The sequence below is a fragment of the Carcharhinus amblyrhynchos genome, unplaced genomic scaffold (genome assembly GCF_965287045.1).
Source record: "Carcharhinus amblyrhynchos unplaced genomic scaffold, sCarAmb.v2.hapA scaffold_42, whole genome shotgun sequence".
Lineage (NCBI taxonomy): Eukaryota > Metazoa > Chordata > Chondrichthyes > Carcharhiniformes > Carcharhinidae > Carcharhinus > Carcharhinus amblyrhynchos.
In genome coordinates this window covers 1,789,474-1,805,990 of record NW_027649783.1, presented here as the reverse complement: position 1 = coordinate 1,805,990, position 16,517 = coordinate 1,789,474, and the positions used below count along the sequence as shown (strand labels likewise).

The window sequence follows — 16,517 nt, the reverse complement described above, 5'->3', positions numbered from 1 at the left end:
ACAGATATTCAGAGTTTAATTCAATGCTAAGAGATTAGAAAGTGTTGATGTACTAGGGGACATGTCTATCCTCATTAGTAAGTCACTGGAGGCTAACAAGGAAATGAAGCTGGTAATTTGGAAGGTTCATGGTACGTTAGTTTTTATTGTAGGAGGTTCTGAGTACAGGAGTAGTGAAGCCTTGGGTTGACTGGACAGCAGTGTTATTAGATTGTATCTGGAATACTGTGTGCAGTTTGGGTTATTATTGCCTCAGAGGGAGTGTAGTGACCATTCAGCAGATTTGTCCCAGGAATGGCAGGACTGTCTTATGAAGAAAACCTGAGGAAACAGGGCCTGTATTTCACTGAAAACAACAAAGTACTTAAAAGGGTAAACATGGTAGATGTAGGCGAGATGTTTCCCCTGGTTGGGAGCCTAGATACAATTTTAAAATAAGGGTAGATCCTCTTTGGACTGAGATCTGCACTTTTTTGACTTAACTTTGTGAACCTTTGGAATTCTGTAGCTCAGAGGGCTGCAGAAGTTCACACAAAGTGTGAACATTAATGTAGACTGGATTCCGGGGAAGTGCCGGAAGATTGGAAAATGGCTAATGATTAAAACGGCCGTTGTTTAAGAAGGGTGCCAGGCAAAAGGCGGGGAATTATAGGCCTGTTAGTTTAACGTCTGTTGTAGGTAAGATGTTAGAATCCGTCATCAAGGAGGAAATAGCGAGACATCTTGAGGGGAGCTGCTTGATAGAGCAGACGCAGCACGGTTTCCTTAAAGGGAAGTTGTGTCTGACAAATTTACTGGAGTTCTATGAGGATGTGTCTATGGCGGTGGATAGAGGAGAGCCCGTGGATGTGGTCTTTCTGGGTTTTCTTAAGGCGTTTGACAAGGTACCTCACAAGAGGTTATTGCAGAAGGTCAGGGGGCATGGAGTTGGGGGTAGGGTGTTAGCTTGGATAGAGGACTGGTTGTCAAATAGGAGGCAGAGAGTGGGGCTCAATGGGTGCTATTCGGATTGGCGGTTGGTGACTAGTGGGGTGCGCCAGGGATCGGTGCTGGGGCCTCAGCTATTTACCATTTATATAGATGATCTGAAGGAGGGAACCGAGTGTAGGGTGTCAAAATTTGCTAATGACACCAAAATTGGTGGAAAGGCAAATTGTGCGGAGGGTGTGGAGAGTCTACAGAAGGATCTAGATAGGCTGGGCGAATGGGCCAGGAAATGGCAAATGGAATTTAATGTTGGCAAGTGTGAGGTGGTCCGCTTTGGTAGGAATAATGGTAGGAAGGATTATTACTTACGTGGAGAAAAACTGCAGCAGGCGACGGTGCAGAGGGACCTCGGGGTCCTTGTGCATGAGTCGCAAAAACCCAGCTTGCAGGTGCAGCAGGTGGTCAGGAAGGCGAATGGGATGCTGGCCTTCATCGCGAGGGGGATTGAATATAAAAGTAGGGAGGTCTTGCTGCGGCTGTATAGGGCATTGGTGAGGCCGCAGCTGGAGTACTGTGTGCAGTTTTGGGCGCCGTACTTACGCAAGGATATTTTAGCCTTGGAGGGAGTGCAGAGGAGGTTTACTAGGCTGATGCCGGAGTTGAGGGGGTTGAGCTATGAGGAGAGGCTGAATAAACTTGGCTTGTACTCGTTAGAGTTTAGAAGAATGAGGGGAGATCTCATTGAGACATATAAGGTGATGAATGGGAGGGATAGGATAGAGGTGGAGAGACTCTTCCCGCTCAGAAAGGACAGTAGGATTAGGGGGCATAGCCTCAAGATAAAGGGGGGGGGCGGTTTAGAACGGAGTTGAGGACGAACTTCTTCACTCAAAGGGTGGTGAATCTCTGGAATTCTCTGCCCGTTGAAGTGGTGGAGGCTGCCTCGCTAAATATTTTTAAGACGCGGGTTGATGGGTTTTTGATAAGAGAGGGGATTAAGGGTTATGGGGAGAGGGTGGGAATGTGGAACTGAGCCACGACAGATCAGCCATGATCTTATTGAATGGCGGGGCAGGCTCGAAGGGCTAGTTGGCCTACTCCTGCTCCTATTTCTTATGTTCTTATGTCCTTATAGACATTGACAGATTTCTAAATCTCACTGTCATAAAGGGAAATTGGGGATAGAGTGGGGAAAGGGCATGGAAGGAGATGGTCAGCCATAATCAGATTGAATGGTAGTACAGGCTCAATGGGCTGAATGGCCCACTCCTGATCCTATGTCCCACATTGGCAGGGAAGGAAATTAAAAATAAATCCTCTTTTCCTGTTCAACTCTTGGATTGAAAAGTTGTCTCTTACCTTGCAAACAGTGTGGGGCTGAATCCTTCTCTTTGTGACAGTGAACCCAATGAGTTGGCAGTATCTCTATGCTCTGTGAATGATCCTGGAACTGCTTTGTGTTGGAACTGGCTTGATGAAATTGTGCTTGTTCTGAGGAATCATCAGAATCCTTCAAATATCTGCCTGCAACAAGAAAAATAACTAACTAAACTGAGGAACAGATGAAATAAAAGATACAAAAGTTGTTGATATAACTTCACAAATAACAATTATTAGGAACCAGGGTAAAAGGATAAACCTTCAGCACAGACAATATTTGAGATCATTTCAGTAATATACCAAACTGCTTTTACTCACTGGGAGTTTGGGGCGAGTTTAAAACAATTGTGTGACATTCAGAAACAGCCCAATCCGTGCACTGCTGATTGAGTTGAGCTGTGTGAAGCAGCAGTAACTTCTGCACGGGTCAGTTATCTATTTCCAGCTCCCACTTTAACCAAATATCGAAAAATAAACAAGTAGCCACTGTTTAAAGCCTCTCCATCCCACTCCCCACCTGTTGCCTGCAGTAGATCTTGTTTGTACAGCTGCTCTCATGGTTATTGTGCAGTTATATTTCTGCTGTTCACTGTATAATAATAATAACAAACACTGGGAGATAGGAACTAAATGAGGCCCCTTCCCAGCGGTTTGGGAGTGAAAATAGCAATGATGTTGAATAATGAGTTCTTGCCATTGTGTCCCCCTGGCCGTGTTCACAACCTGTCTATGAATTGCCTTCTCCGTTAAGAACCTGGTTTTGATATTGCCTCTCCTTTCTGTCTGCCTCCCCCACTTCTCTCCACCACTGCCCCCCCTGCCTTCTCTCCAGGTCAAAGCTTTGACAAAGGGTCACCTGGACTCAAAACATCAGCTCTTGTCTCCCTTTAGAGATGCTGCCAGACCTGCTGAAATTGTCCACATATTTCCTTTCGGTTACCAGAGACTGACAGATACAGAATGAATTCCACACATCCATTCAGCACCAGAGACTGACAGATACAGAATGAGATCCGTGTACCCTTACAGCAGCAGATGTTAACAGGTACAGAGTTAAACTCACATTCCCACACAGTACCAGGCACTGACAATGAATGAAAAGTTCACACTCAGACAAAGAAGCCCAGACTGAAAGACACCACACAATCAATTTCACACTGATGTACAGTGTTAGAGAATGACAGTGACAGGATGAATCTCTTTTACATCCAGTTCCAGGAAGTGACAAGTACAGAATAAATCCAGCATGGTGTATGTGACATATGCACAGTTAAATCAGCACTGCCTTATATTCCCAGGGAAAGAATCAATACAGTCACTCACATACCTCACTATCCAACAGATAAACAGTGAGTCCAACACTCAAATATAGAATGAATCCAACACTCAGATATGGTCGCATCAAATCAGATGCATGATTTCCAAACTCACATAATGTAGTCCATACTTACAAATAGTGAGTCAATCCCACACTCGCACACTGTATCAGAGAGTGAGTCAATCCCACACTCACACACTGTATCAGAGAGTGAGTAAATCCCACACTCACACACTGTATCAGAGAGTGAGTAAATCCCACACTCACACACTGTATCAGAGAGTGAGTCAATCCCACACTCACACACTGTATCAGAGAGTGAGTCAATCCCACACTCACACACTGTATCAGAGAGTGAGTAAATCCCACACTCACACACTGTATCAGAGAGTGAGTAAATCCCACACTCACACACTGTATCAGAGTGAGTCAATCCCACACTCACACACTGTATCAGAGAGTGAGTAAATCCCACACTCACACACTGTATCAGAGAGTGAGTAAATCCCACACTCACACACATTACCAGAGATTCACAGTTCCTGAAGGAATCCCACACTCCCGCACAGTCCTTCTGTGGAGAAGGGTCCCTCACACCGACAGCCAGGGGACATTTCCCGGTGGATCTTTCCACACTGAGAAACTGGGCCTGGAGATTCTTTGGAAAATGTACTTCCTGATTGTAGTAAGGAGGTTTGTGACTGGCGGAAACCCCTCAATCTGATTGGTCTGTTTCCGTATCCACTCAAATAAACCCCTGAGAAGTGAGTGGAATAACTTTTAAAATGTCCAATCACAATCATTGCTTTCCCAATTCCTCATTAACATAGATCTGTGGGACTGTCTATTTAATCAGCGCTCGGAAGGGGTTTGCTTTATTTCTATGTGAAACTGAAGATGGCTGATGAGAAGAAACCAACCTCGAAACCAGCTCCCAAGAAGGGAGCGAAGAAAGTGATGAAGAAACCGGTAACAAAGGGCGGCAAGAAGAGGAAAAGATCCCGGAAGGAGAGTTACTCCATCTACATCTACAAAGTGATGAAGCAGGTTCACCCCGACACCGGCATCTCCTCCAAGGCCATGAGCATCATGAACTCGTTCGTCAACGATATTTTCGAGCGCATCGCGGGTGAGGCTTCCCGCCTGGCCCATTACAACAAGCGCAGCACCATCAGCTCCCGGGAGATCCAGACCGCCGTGCGCCTGCTGCTGCCCGGGGAACTGGCCAAGCACGCCGTGTCGGAAGGGACAAAGGCGGTGACCAAGTACACCAGCTCCAAGTAAAACTCCCCAATGGACTGAGAAACCCCCCAAAACACAACGGCTCTTTTCAGAGCCACCCACAATCTCTGAAAAAGCTGCACCATCTTTTCCCTTATTGAGTTAATGAGAAATCTCTTTCTGGAGGATAGAGATTTGTCCCGTTACAGAATGCTGTGAATGGGACTTCATACCCGCCCCTTACACACACTTTCACATTGAAGGGACAATCAAACTGAACTGAGAGCGGATTATAAACCCCAGTCTGGGATTTGTCACGGACAATGAGGAGAAACACCACATCGGAAGGTAATTCTTTAGGTTCAGTGATAACTATATTCACAGTTTGGCAGCAGCGGAATTAAATTCATTAGAAAATTATTTGTTCGTTATTTCGGGTGATCTGGGAGCCGCTCCGGGAACAGAGTAAAGGCGGGAATGAAGAGGTTATTCTCGGGCTGATCTGTTTATTCCACAGTTTTCCCAGAGGACGGAATCAGTGAGATTTGTACACACACAGGACCTGAGTCCATTGCAGCGCTTTAAGATCCGCTTCCCCCCCGGGCCCTCCCTATTCTCCGGACACAAAGCTGCCTGTCCCACCGGCGGGATAGGGCCGGGGATTCTCTCCACACTTCCCATTGGAACATTCCCGGCCGCTTTCAGGGGAGAGGATCAGAAATCAGCCGTTTCTCTCTGTCCCTGTGAAGCCTGTGTGAAGGGGGTTGGTTGGGAATCTCTCTGTTTCTGCTTTTCCACTGAGCTGAGATTTGCTCGGTTTTAAATTGCTGAGCGGGGTCTGATTCCCGCCGGTTCCAGATAAGAGATTGAGAAATTCAAACTGTTCCTAAAATAGCGGCAGGATTCAGTGAGGGGAAAATACAATAAACAGATGAGAAAGTGTGAGATTGAAATACTTTCCTGAACATTAAGGCGTTCGGTTATTTTGTATTTTTCCTGCACTGAAATTGGCGGGTTTTTCCCATTTGAAAATGTAAACCAATCAAAACCTCCCATTTCTACTACCTCGCTTTGTGATTGGTTAAGAATTGGATAGAAACAAGAGTGACCAATCAGAGCTGGAGTCTGGCTGCAGCCTCACAAACCGCTCCCAATGATTATTAATAGAGATGAAACTGCCCCAATCTGGATTGGAGTTATTCAATGGACTTTATTTCCACAGAGAAATATCTGACAGACCCAAAACAAACGCGATGTTTCCTCCACACAAGTTCCAGGGGAGAGTGTCGCCAACTCCTTCTCACACACAGTCCGGACATTGTCACTGACAGCTCAGAGACACAGACAGCTCATCAGTTCCACACACCCAGACAGCAGGACAGACAGATGTTGTGCCGAAACCATGACCAGTTTTCGTACCAGGATGGCCGAGTGGTGAAGATATTGGACTCCAGATCCAATGGACATAAGAATCAATACCCCGGATAGTCGAGTTCAAACCCCACTGCTGCTGAATTGGTTTTTAACGTTACAGTCTGTACCCTCTCCTTTCCTTCTCACTTATGTACTCTATGAACGGTATTCTTTATCTTTGCAACGCAAGAAGCAATACCTTTCACTGTATCCCAACAGATCAAATCAAACTCAGTACCATTAAGAAGGGGATCCAAAAATCCCAGTCCAAATTCTCACCTACTATTGGATCATGCCTGTGTCAGTCCAACAATAGGGCAGCTGTTGCTCCAAATTAAATATCTGATAAAACTCACAAATTTTTTTTGGTTAAAAGTTACACAATGCACCTTAATATTGTACTCTGAGATTCGAGTTACATACCATCCACATCAGGGGTTTACAGTGGCTGTATTAAGCCCCAGTTTGTGAACTCACAAATACATTAGATGCAAAGCTTAATCTCAAATACATTCTCAGATTGAGATAGTATGAGAACGAGTATAACCTGAGATACAAATTCAGATTCCAGTTGAAAGTTCACCCAGATTATGAAATTAAAAGTTACAATATCAATTTGATGACTGAGTTGAACTTTAGATTATTAACTAATCCAAACACCCCGTTCACGCAGAGCCAGATGGAAGATAGTATCTGAATTTCAGACCGAGTTCCAGTTTACATTCATGTCAAAATTCTTACTCAGAATCAGACTGAGTGTTACCGATCAAATCAATGTGAATAACCTAAGTGAAACTTGCAAAACAATCCAGTATCAGATTGAAGGATACATTATCTTTCACAATTGTGTTCACACTGACAGAGATTTAATGCTGGGCTGAAACTCACTCACATTGTTTGCTTCAAACCTACACACCTGTTGCTTTGCTGGAAATGTATATGGAATGAATTCAAACTTATAAATAAATTGAAGATCATACGATGAATCCGAGACTCACACTGTGTCATAGAGTCTGACAGATACACGATAATTCTCAAACACACGCTCAGTGTTAGATTAATGAATGTCATGCTGCACATACAGCACCAGCCACTGAAAGTTACATCTGATTAAAACACTTACATAGCAGGATCCCAGACTTTGAGTACCAATAACAGATTCAGAATGATCCCATACTCACACACATTATGACAGTCCGACCGAAACACATCATTTGCACCCTTAGAAACAACAGCAGAAATACTCAGATGCTGAATGAACCCCAAATTGTGTATGGTACCAGAGACAGAAACATGAATCCAACCCGAATATTCTATCTTTGTGACAGATCAGAATATCTGCCAAACTCATTTCAGAGAATACTGAGAACTGCACTCCCATGTGATAACAGAAATATTCCTATTCAGAATTGTGTTTAAATTCATATCCAATAGCACTGACTGATAGTCAGTAACTGAAATGGAGTCTTTAAGGCAGTGGGAGATAGATTGTTGATAATCAAAGAGGTAAAATGTATTAAGGCTAGACAGGAGTGTGGAGTTGATGTTCAAATCAGATCAGCCATGTTGTTACAGAATCGCAGAGCAGACTTGAGTGGTCTATTCCTGCTCAGAATTTGAATGTTCACACACACTATTCTTAAGAGATTCTGAATAAGTCCCAAATTCACTTGCAGTATCAGAAAGTAACTGATAGACAAAATCCCTTCCTCAACTCCTGTCCAAACACAGGCTCAAACAAAGACACAACGTACACCCTGCAGCAGAAAATGTAAGATACATATGGTATATGATACAGATATATTGCACCAGAGAATGACAGATACAGAATGAATCCAGTCACAGTGAAGGAAGAGCAATATATTTCCAAGTGAGGATGGTGAGTGTCTTGGAGGGGAAGGTCCATTTAATGGTGTTCCTCTGAGTCAACTGCTCTTGTCTTTCTCCAGACAGTAGTGTTCGTTTGTTTGGAATGTGCTACTGAAGGAACCTTTGTGAGTTCCAGTAGCTCATCTTGGAGCTAGTAAGTACTGCTGCCACTGTGTGTCAGTGGTCGAGGGCATGTGTGTTTGCAGATGGGGTGTCAATCATGAGGGATGCTTTGTGTGGGATGGTGTCAAACCTCTTGCTTGTTGCTGGTGCTGCATTAACCCAGACAAGTGGAGATTAATCCATCACACTCCTGATTTGTGCCTGGTAGATGGTGAACAGTGTTTGGCAGTCAGGATCTTTGTTACTCACCATGGGATCATGTGTCTCTGAGCTGCCTTGTAGCCATTGTATTACATTGCTAGCCCAGTTCAGTTACTGGTTAAAGGTAATCACTAAGATATTGATAGTTGATGATTCAGCGATATATTTTCAATTAATGTCAAGGGACAATGGTTAGGTTCTCTCTTGCTGGAAACGGTCTTTGTCCGGGACATGTGTGGTGTGATTGTTATTTGCCATTCCGTGCCCAAGCCTGGATACTCTCCAGTTGTTGCTGCATTTGGGAATGGGCGACTTCAGTAACTGAAGAGTCCTGAATGGTGCTAAACATTCCACAGTCATCAGTCAGCATCTCCAGTTCTGACCTTATGGTGGAAGGGTCTGGGACAGTAACTTGACAAACTGGGGAAATGATCTCCTGAGGATGTAATGACTGACCACCACAACCATCTTGCTTTATGCTGGATAAAGTTCCAACCAGTGGAGAGGTTTCCATGGTTCCCATCGACTTTCCTTTTGCTGAGGATCTTTGATGTTTAACTCAGTCAAATCCTGTTCTGATGTCAAGGGCAGTCACTCTCATCTCACCTCAGAGGATCATTAGTCAGTCGAATCCCTTTCCCAGACAACAGTTGAGGCTGGATCATTGAATATGTTCTAGGCTGAATTAGACAGATTATACAAGGGAGTCAAGGGTTGCTGCGAAAGTTGAAAAGTAGAATTGCAGCCACAATTACCTTAGTTATGATCTTTTTGAACCCATTTGTTGGACATGGGCATCACTGGCCTGCACTTATTGCCCATCCACATATCGAGTCAACACATTGTTGTCGCTTTGGAGCCACATGAAGGCCACACACGGTAAATTCAACAGATGTCCTTCCCTAAAGCACATTCGTGAATGAGATGGGGTTTTCCAACAATGGTTCCATCATCAAAACTGGATTCTTATTTTCAAATTACTTTTTATTGAAATCAAATTCCACCACCTGCTGTGGAGAGTTTCAAACCTGGGCCCCCAAAACATTAGCTGAGTTTCCAGATTAATAGTCTAGCTATAATACCACTAGACCATCGCCTCCCCTTCTTGAACGATGGTGTAGGACTGAGGGGCTGAATGGCCTGACTCCTCTCCGTATTTCTAATATGACAGTAACTGTCATAATTGATTCCATTTTGTTTTGGTTTTTGGTTTTAATCTATATTTTCTCTTGATTTTGCTTTCAGCTGGCAGCTCTTCATCATTCTTCCATTCACACTTCCTTCAGACACATCTCTGTGTGTTGTTACTTAATCCTTTCCCACTCCCTTTAGCCTTGCAGCAAAAATTCTTTTATTACTGAATCGCTCCTGCCCTCCACCCTGCTTTGGAAAGCACAAGACAAAAGGTTCCACTAATTTCAGTAATGAGGAGAGAGCAGGATTAATTAATAATCTGACAGGAAATGAACATCAAGTACTGAGTGACCACAACATGTTAGAGGCAGGCACTCAGTGTGAGGAGAAAGGACACTCACAGGTTACAGTTTTAACCTTAAGTAAGGCCGAGAAAGGTGAAATGTGTTCTAAACTGAACACGTTAAAATCCGTTCAGCTGTGAACAGGCGAATCAAGGAAACAATCAGAGACTGAAAAAAGTATTTCATACTATGTGTGTCTAATGCAAGCCGAAAGAAAGGAAACTTCACTTCCTGAGCTTATGGTGATTGTGGGAGCTGAATTTCATGTTTTAAATCAGTAATTTAGAAAAAAAAATAGTGATTTCTGTCTAAATAATGATTAATCATGTCTTTAACCTAATGCTGTTTCTGCTGTGCTGACATTCTGGTCCTTCTCGATAGTACATGTCACAGGGAGGACGCTGCTGTCCATCTCAGCATGGTGACTGACTGCAGGGTGCCCTGTAGATCAGAAATAGTGCAGCTAATATGTCTAAACTTCACTAGATTGTTTTCATTTTTAAAAAAAGTAGCTATTTTTTCAATTCGGACAATCAGAGAGTGATAGTGAATAATTCAAGATCATTCGGATCATCACGCCTGTGTCAGCTCTTTGGGAGAAACGGGCTGAAAGGGAAAGCCCTCGGCTTGTGTATCTTTGCAACATTTACAGCTTGTGTCTGTTTGTGAGTAAATGGCATTTCAGCGATCTGTTACTCATTCAAATGTTAACTAGTAGCGAGAAGCGGAAGAAAATTACTGCACCCTGGACGGGAATGTCAAATCATTTTGAAGGAGCCGCTAAGTAATAATTTTTGCTTTTGCTAAAAAGCTACTAGCAGAGAATGGTTTCGATCCATCGACCTCTGGGTTATGGGCCCAGCACGCTTCCGCTGCGCCACTCTGCTCCACAATCCCAATCACCTGCCAGCTGGTATTAATGCGTCACAGAGATTCACTTCCGCATTCATCATTGGAGCGCATGCGCTAGGCTGCTCCCCCGGCCCCACAATTCCACTGTCACCAAGAATAGAAAACACACAGAAAGACAGAGAGATGAAGCGAGAGACAGTCAGGATACACAAGATCACACACAGGCAAAGGAGAATGGACTGACTGATCATTCAAGTCAATCCCAGGATATCTCCTGTTTCTAACCTACTTCTTCTTGTTTAATTTTCCTTCCTTGTTTCTAAATAGATCCTCTGCTGTGGAACTGTGCTCTCTGCTGTGGAACTGTGCTCCCTGCTGTGGAACTGTGCGCCCTGCTGTGGAACTGTGCTCCCTGCTGTGGAACTGTGCTCCCTGCTGTGGAACTGTGCTCTCTGCTGTGGAACTGTGCGCCCTGCTGTGGAACTGTGCGCCCTGCTGTGGAACTGTGCTCTCTGCTGTGGAACTGTGCTCCCTGCTGTGGAACTGTGCTCTCTGCTGTGGAACTGTGCTCTCTGCTGTGGAACTGTGATCCCTGCTGTGGAACTGTGCTCTCTGCTGTGGAACTGTGATCCCTGCTGTGGAACTGTGATCTCTGCTGTGGAACTGTGATCTCTGCTGTGGACAAAATACTTTAGTATGTTTCTGCTGTTTATTGTGGGAACCGTCCCAGTGAACTGAAATGATCCGATTTCCAATATAATTGTTGAAAGTGTGACAGTCTGTGAGGACAGTCATCTGCAGCCCATCAGTTTTCAAAGCCAGTCATTGTATCTGGAAAAGTGTTAATTATTGTCTGTCCGAATGTACAAGTGTTTCTGTAATGGTGATATCGGTGTGAGGGGGTTACTGTTTGAGACATGGTTCATATTCTGACCCTGACGGACACAATTCTCAATCCTCACTCCAAACATGTGCGGAGAAGGTGGATTTGCGGAATTATTCCTCGGAAACTGAAATGATGGCAGGTTTAATAAAACCACTTTAAAATTAAATTGCGGTAGAATTGTTAACGGGATGGTTTTGACTGTAACCATCAAAGGATTGGAGAGAGCTCAATGTAACGGAGAGTTAATTGTAAGATGGAGAGGTTCCAGAGTCCTGGGAAGATTCTGTGCCGGGAATTGAAAGACTAGATTGGTTAACAGGAGATGGCAGCTCTTTCATGTGTCGAGTTGGTGGCTCTGAAAAGAGCCGTTGTTGTTCTTGGTGCTGAAGCCGGGGTTTTAGGCGCGTTCCCCGCGGATGCGGCGGGCCAGCTGGATGTCTTTGGGCATGATGGTGACTCGCTTGGCGTGGATGGCGCACAGGTTGGTGTCCTCAAAGAGCCCCACCAGGTAAGCCTCGCTGGCCTCCTGCAGGGCCATGACGGCCGAGCTCTGGAAGCGCAGGTCTGTCTTGAAGTCCTGAGCGATCTCTCGCACCAGGCGCTGGAAGGGCAGTTTGCGGATCAGCAGCTCGGTGGATTTCTGGTAGCGGCGGATCTCCCTCAGAGCCACAGTGCCGGGTCTGTAGCGATGAGGCTTCTTCACTCCGCCCGTGGCTGGAGCGCTCTTCCGGGCCGCTTTGGTAGCCAGCTGTTTGCGAGGAGCTTTCCCTCCGGTCGATTTGCGCGCTGTCTGCTTGGTCCTGGCCATTTTCTGAGCGGATTCAGCACAATCTGAGACACACAGACTGTTAATCCAGAGTCTGCGCTGCAGCCGCCTTTTTAAACTCTGTGAGGAACCGCCCCCCCAGCGGGAATTGGCCCAGGAAGTTTCAATCAAACTCTGAGCAGTGAATGAATGTCTGGAACTGAGGTTCTGTTCGCCTCACTTGTTTACTTCACCGCCCCTTCCAGAAATTACTCCATTTTCTGTGCAGGAAATAACCGTTTGTATAAAATAAGACTTCATTCCGTCCTTAATTACCAGAAACATTGAAGATTTGAAATCCATCTCCCTCCACTTGGTGTTTGAGACCCTTTCCCCGCTCTCTGGGCTGTTCATTCCCAGAATCTCCCGCTGTTCCACTCGATCCCTGTCCCTTCCCTCTCCAGCCCATTCAGATTTCCCCTCCGCCTGTGGCTTGTGCCGCTTTCAGGGGAAAGGATGAGAAATCTGTGTCTTCTCTGTGTCCCCCTGAAGCCGGTGTGAAAGGGATTGAGTCTGTTGTTTGTTACAGAGAGTGAATTCATATTTGTCCCGTTTGACATTCCTGAATAGAGCCGTTTGCCGCGGACAAATATTCACAAATGAAAGCTCTTTGTAAAATAATCTTACAGCAGAATATTAATAGAGATGTTATTCTTGTTGAGAAGTTAAGAATTTGTCTCCATTCCCTTTCCCGCGCTGAAATTGGCGCCATTTCCCCCCATTCAAAATTCCTGCCGGTTGACAGTCGAAGCCAATGATTGGCTCAATGTTCACATTCGATGCTGTGCGATTGGTTCCGATGCGGGGAGGATGGCCAATCAGAAGCAAGCTGGGGGTTGGAGCGGCTCAAACTGCGGGAATTGCGGGTTTTGTGAATGACTGAGCGGAAACTCAGCAGTTTCCCAAAGCCTGTCAGCTTCAGTGCAGGAAACAACCGTCTGGGGGGCAAATAGCATCACAACTGGCACTGGTTCCAGTGAACGATTCACCGGCTGCTGCTCCTAAACTCCCGCTATTCCAGAGAAAGCTTTTAGAAACTCTATCCAAACACTGAGTGATTAGACAGGGAGTGAGGTGGCCTTTCACTCAGGGCACATGTCAACTGGGGGCTGCTGAGACAATCCACTGAAACATTTCAACAACAATCCTGCTCCAAATGAAATGTTCCATTGGGTGATTTCCCGGAACCGGAACCTAAACAAAGCAAAGCTGCATCTCAAACACTGAGCAGCCTGTCCCAGCTCCCCCCCGTCCCCAGGTCACTGCTCTCTCTGTGAGGCGGTGAGTGGCTCTGAAAAGAGCCTTTGTTGTGTGTTGGCTGGAAAAGGGTCGAGTTGTTCAGCCGCCGAATCCATAGAGAGTGCGGCCCTGGCGTTTCAGAGCGTACACCACATCCATGGCAGTGACCGTCTTGCGCTTGGCGTGTTCAGTGTAGGTGACCGCATCCCTGATCACATTCTCCAGGAAAACCTTCAGCACCCCGCGAGTCTCCTCATAGATCAAGCCCGAGATCCGCTTGACCCCGCCACGGCGAGCCAGGCGGCGGATTGCTGGTTTGGTGATGCCCTGGATATTATCACGGAGCACTTTGCGGTGCCGCTTGGCTCCGCCTTTCCCCAGTCCTTTGCCTCCTTTCCCTCTGCCAGACATGATGGATTCTTCACTCCGATCACTGCCCAATCTGAGAGAGAGGAACTCTTTCAGCCTCCTTTTATACAGGCGGCCCCGACCTGACTGAGAAAGGCGGAGTGAGAGCAGAGAGGGGGGAGGAGACAGAGTGAAGATTCAACCCAGAGCGGGAGGGAGGAGAGAGCCGGCCTGACACACACACACACACACACACACACACACACAGAACGGCCCCTGATCTTTCAGCCCCACCTCCAGTTTCTGCAACCGCCAATTTCAACCCGTTTATTAAGAATGGAAACGAAAGCCAGCTCCCCACACAAACCCTTCCAGAGCCGCCCTTCACACTCAAGAGTTTCCACAAACCCGGAGCTTTGAAATCTGGAATCGAAACAGAAAATGCTGCAAATAATCCGGCAGCTTTTGTGAAGAGAGAGAGAGACAGAGTTAAGGTTTCGGGTGGTGACTTTGTCCTTTTGTGTTTTTAAACCTGCTCCTGTTATAATTCCCAGTCAGTAATATTCCCACCCAAACACAGTCTATTCTATAGCAAGAATCTCCCTCAGTAACATCCTCCCCCACATCCGCTTCCAGCTGTTTCCAAACACTTTATTGAAGCTGTTTGGGGGAAATCTCCCTGTGTTAAAGTGAAGGGAGTCAGGATGGCCGAGCGGTCTAAGGCGCTGCGTTCAGGTCGCAGTCTCCTCTGGAGGCGTGGGTTCGAATCCCACTCCTGACACTGACTTTTGGGCTGAGAACTGCCGTCTCCCAGCGCCAGGAACCTGGGTTCAATTCCCGGCTGAGGTCACTGTCTGTGTGGAGTTTCCACATTCTCCCTGGGCTCCCTCCGGGTGCTCCGGTTTCTCCCCGGTGTGTGTGAGGTTGATTGGCCCATGCTAAATTGTCCCGGAGTGTCAGGGGGGAAGTAGGGTCAATAAATAGGGGAATGGGGGATCCGGATTGTGGGTCGGTGCAGGCTCGATGGGCCGATTGGCCTCCCTGCAGGGATTGGATTAAAAATGAGTGGGGAATGCGGTGTTTCGCCGCCAGTGTTCCTGTCTCACACTGAATCTACCAGACAGCTTTATTCTGAGAGAAAGTGGCGATTGAACAAATGTGAAATTCTCAATGAAATTCAGCATCTGCAGTTGTTTTGCTTTAGTCTGAATTTGAAATGATCTCTATTGAGAATGAGCCGGGCCCCGCGGGACAGGAATCATTTTCTTGCGGGATCAGCTCTTTCCTGAGAGATGTGGGTGGCTCTGAGAAGAGCCTTTGGGGGGTTTCAGAGGTTTCCAATTTGCTCTCGGGTTGTTTCACTTCTTTCCTGAGGCTTTCTTCGCTTTTGCTGCTTTCCCTTTGGGATTGGCCTTCGCTTTAGTCACTTTTTTGGCCGACTTTCCGCCCGTGACCTTCTTCACAGGAGACTTTTTCTTCAGGGCTGCTTTCTTCAGCGCCTTTTTTGGAGTTGCCGCCTTCTTGCTGCTTGTTTTGTTCACTGGAGTTTTCTTCACTGGAGTTTTCTTCACTGGAGTTTTCTTCACTGGAGTTTTCTTGGCTGCGGGTTTCTTGGCGGCGGCTTTCTTTCTTGTCACCTTCTTGGCCGCTGTTTTCTTCACGAAAGATTTCTTGCCTGTGGCTTTCTTCACCTTCTTTCCCATTTTGCCCGGCCTTTCCCTCTTAGCCAGTTTGAAGGAGCCGGAGGCGCCCTGTCCCTTTGTCTGCACCAGAGAGCCTTTCTCCACCTTCCTCTTGATAGTTAACCTGATCTGGGAGCCGCGCTTCCCCACATCCACTCCGCTGCCGGCCAAAGCTTTCTTGATGGCGGCCAGGGACATCCCCTTGCGATCGCTGCAAGCCGCCACCACCTTGAGGATCTGCTCGCCTAACTTGGGAGCGGCAGATCGGGGAGCCGCCTTCTTCTTCCTGGGAGACTTCACCTGAGCGGGAGCGGCTGGAGGAGCCGTTTGGGCGGCTGCAGTTTCAGTCATATCCGAGAGTGGATGGAAAATCTGGGCCAGGAGAGTCAGAACTGGATCCGGAATGAAACCAGTGGTGGCGGCACAGAGCAACTTAAAGGCAGAGAGCGGACGGAGCAGAGACAAGCTGCTGTCAGCTCCCGGCTCCTCCAGCCTCTCTGTGTTTCTCTCTCCTCACAAACTCTCCCATTCCAATCAAATTCCGCCTCTCCACACATCCAGCTCACACCCTTCATGTCTCTGACACTCCAATGTTTGCTGTTGAAAAGGTTTCACTCGAACTGAGGACTCCGTTTTCCACTGAAACCCGTTTTCCTGCTGCACTGATCCCGCTCTCACACGCGATAGCTGACATGTTCTCTACTTTTCCACTCAAATCTTCCATTTAGCGAAATAATTGCCTTGAAATCTCACTCTGGCGCTCAGCAGGGGGATT

General features: G+C 46.4%; 3 protein-coding genes, 2 non-coding genes and 1 pseudogene across 5 annotated transcripts; 2 read left to right on the top strand and 4 right to left on the bottom strand.

Moving 5' to 3' along the window:
* Positions 1–4,500: 4,500 nt before the first annotated feature.
* On the top strand, positions 4,501–4,975 carry LOC145335810 (histone H2B pseudogene; annotated as a pseudogene).
* Positions 4,976–10,745: 5,770 nt separating this feature from the next.
* Positions 10,746–10,817, bottom strand: trnam-cau (transfer RNA methionine (anticodon CAU)). The gene has a single exon. It is a non-coding gene; the product is annotated as a tRNA-Met (tRNA).
* A 1,248-nt stretch (positions 10,818–12,065) lies between these two features.
* On the bottom strand, positions 12,066–12,476 carry LOC145335861 (histone H3). Its single transcript, XM_080181591.1, has one exon. The coding sequence runs from the start codon at positions 12,474–12,476 to the stop codon at positions 12,066–12,068; it is 411 nt and encodes a 136-aa protein (XP_080037717.1).
* Positions 12,477–13,811: 1,335 nt separating this feature from the next.
* LOC145335921 (histone H4) lies at positions 13,812–14,123 on the bottom strand. Its single transcript, XM_080181655.1, has one exon. It carries the CDS (start codon positions 14,121–14,123, stop codon positions 13,812–13,814), a length of 312 nt encoding a protein of 103 aa, XP_080037781.1.
* A 635-nt stretch (positions 14,124–14,758) lies between these two features.
* trnal-cag (transfer RNA leucine (anticodon CAG)) lies at positions 14,759–14,841 on the top strand. Its single transcript has one exon. It is a non-coding gene; the product is annotated as a tRNA-Leu (tRNA).
* A 577-nt stretch (positions 14,842–15,418) lies between these two features.
* LOC145335891 (histone H1-like) lies at positions 15,419–16,093 on the bottom strand. The gene has a single exon (XM_080181624.1). It carries the CDS (start codon positions 16,091–16,093, stop codon positions 15,419–15,421), a length of 675 nt encoding a protein of 224 aa, XP_080037750.1.
* Between the last annotated feature and the right edge of the window lie 424 nt (positions 16,094–16,517).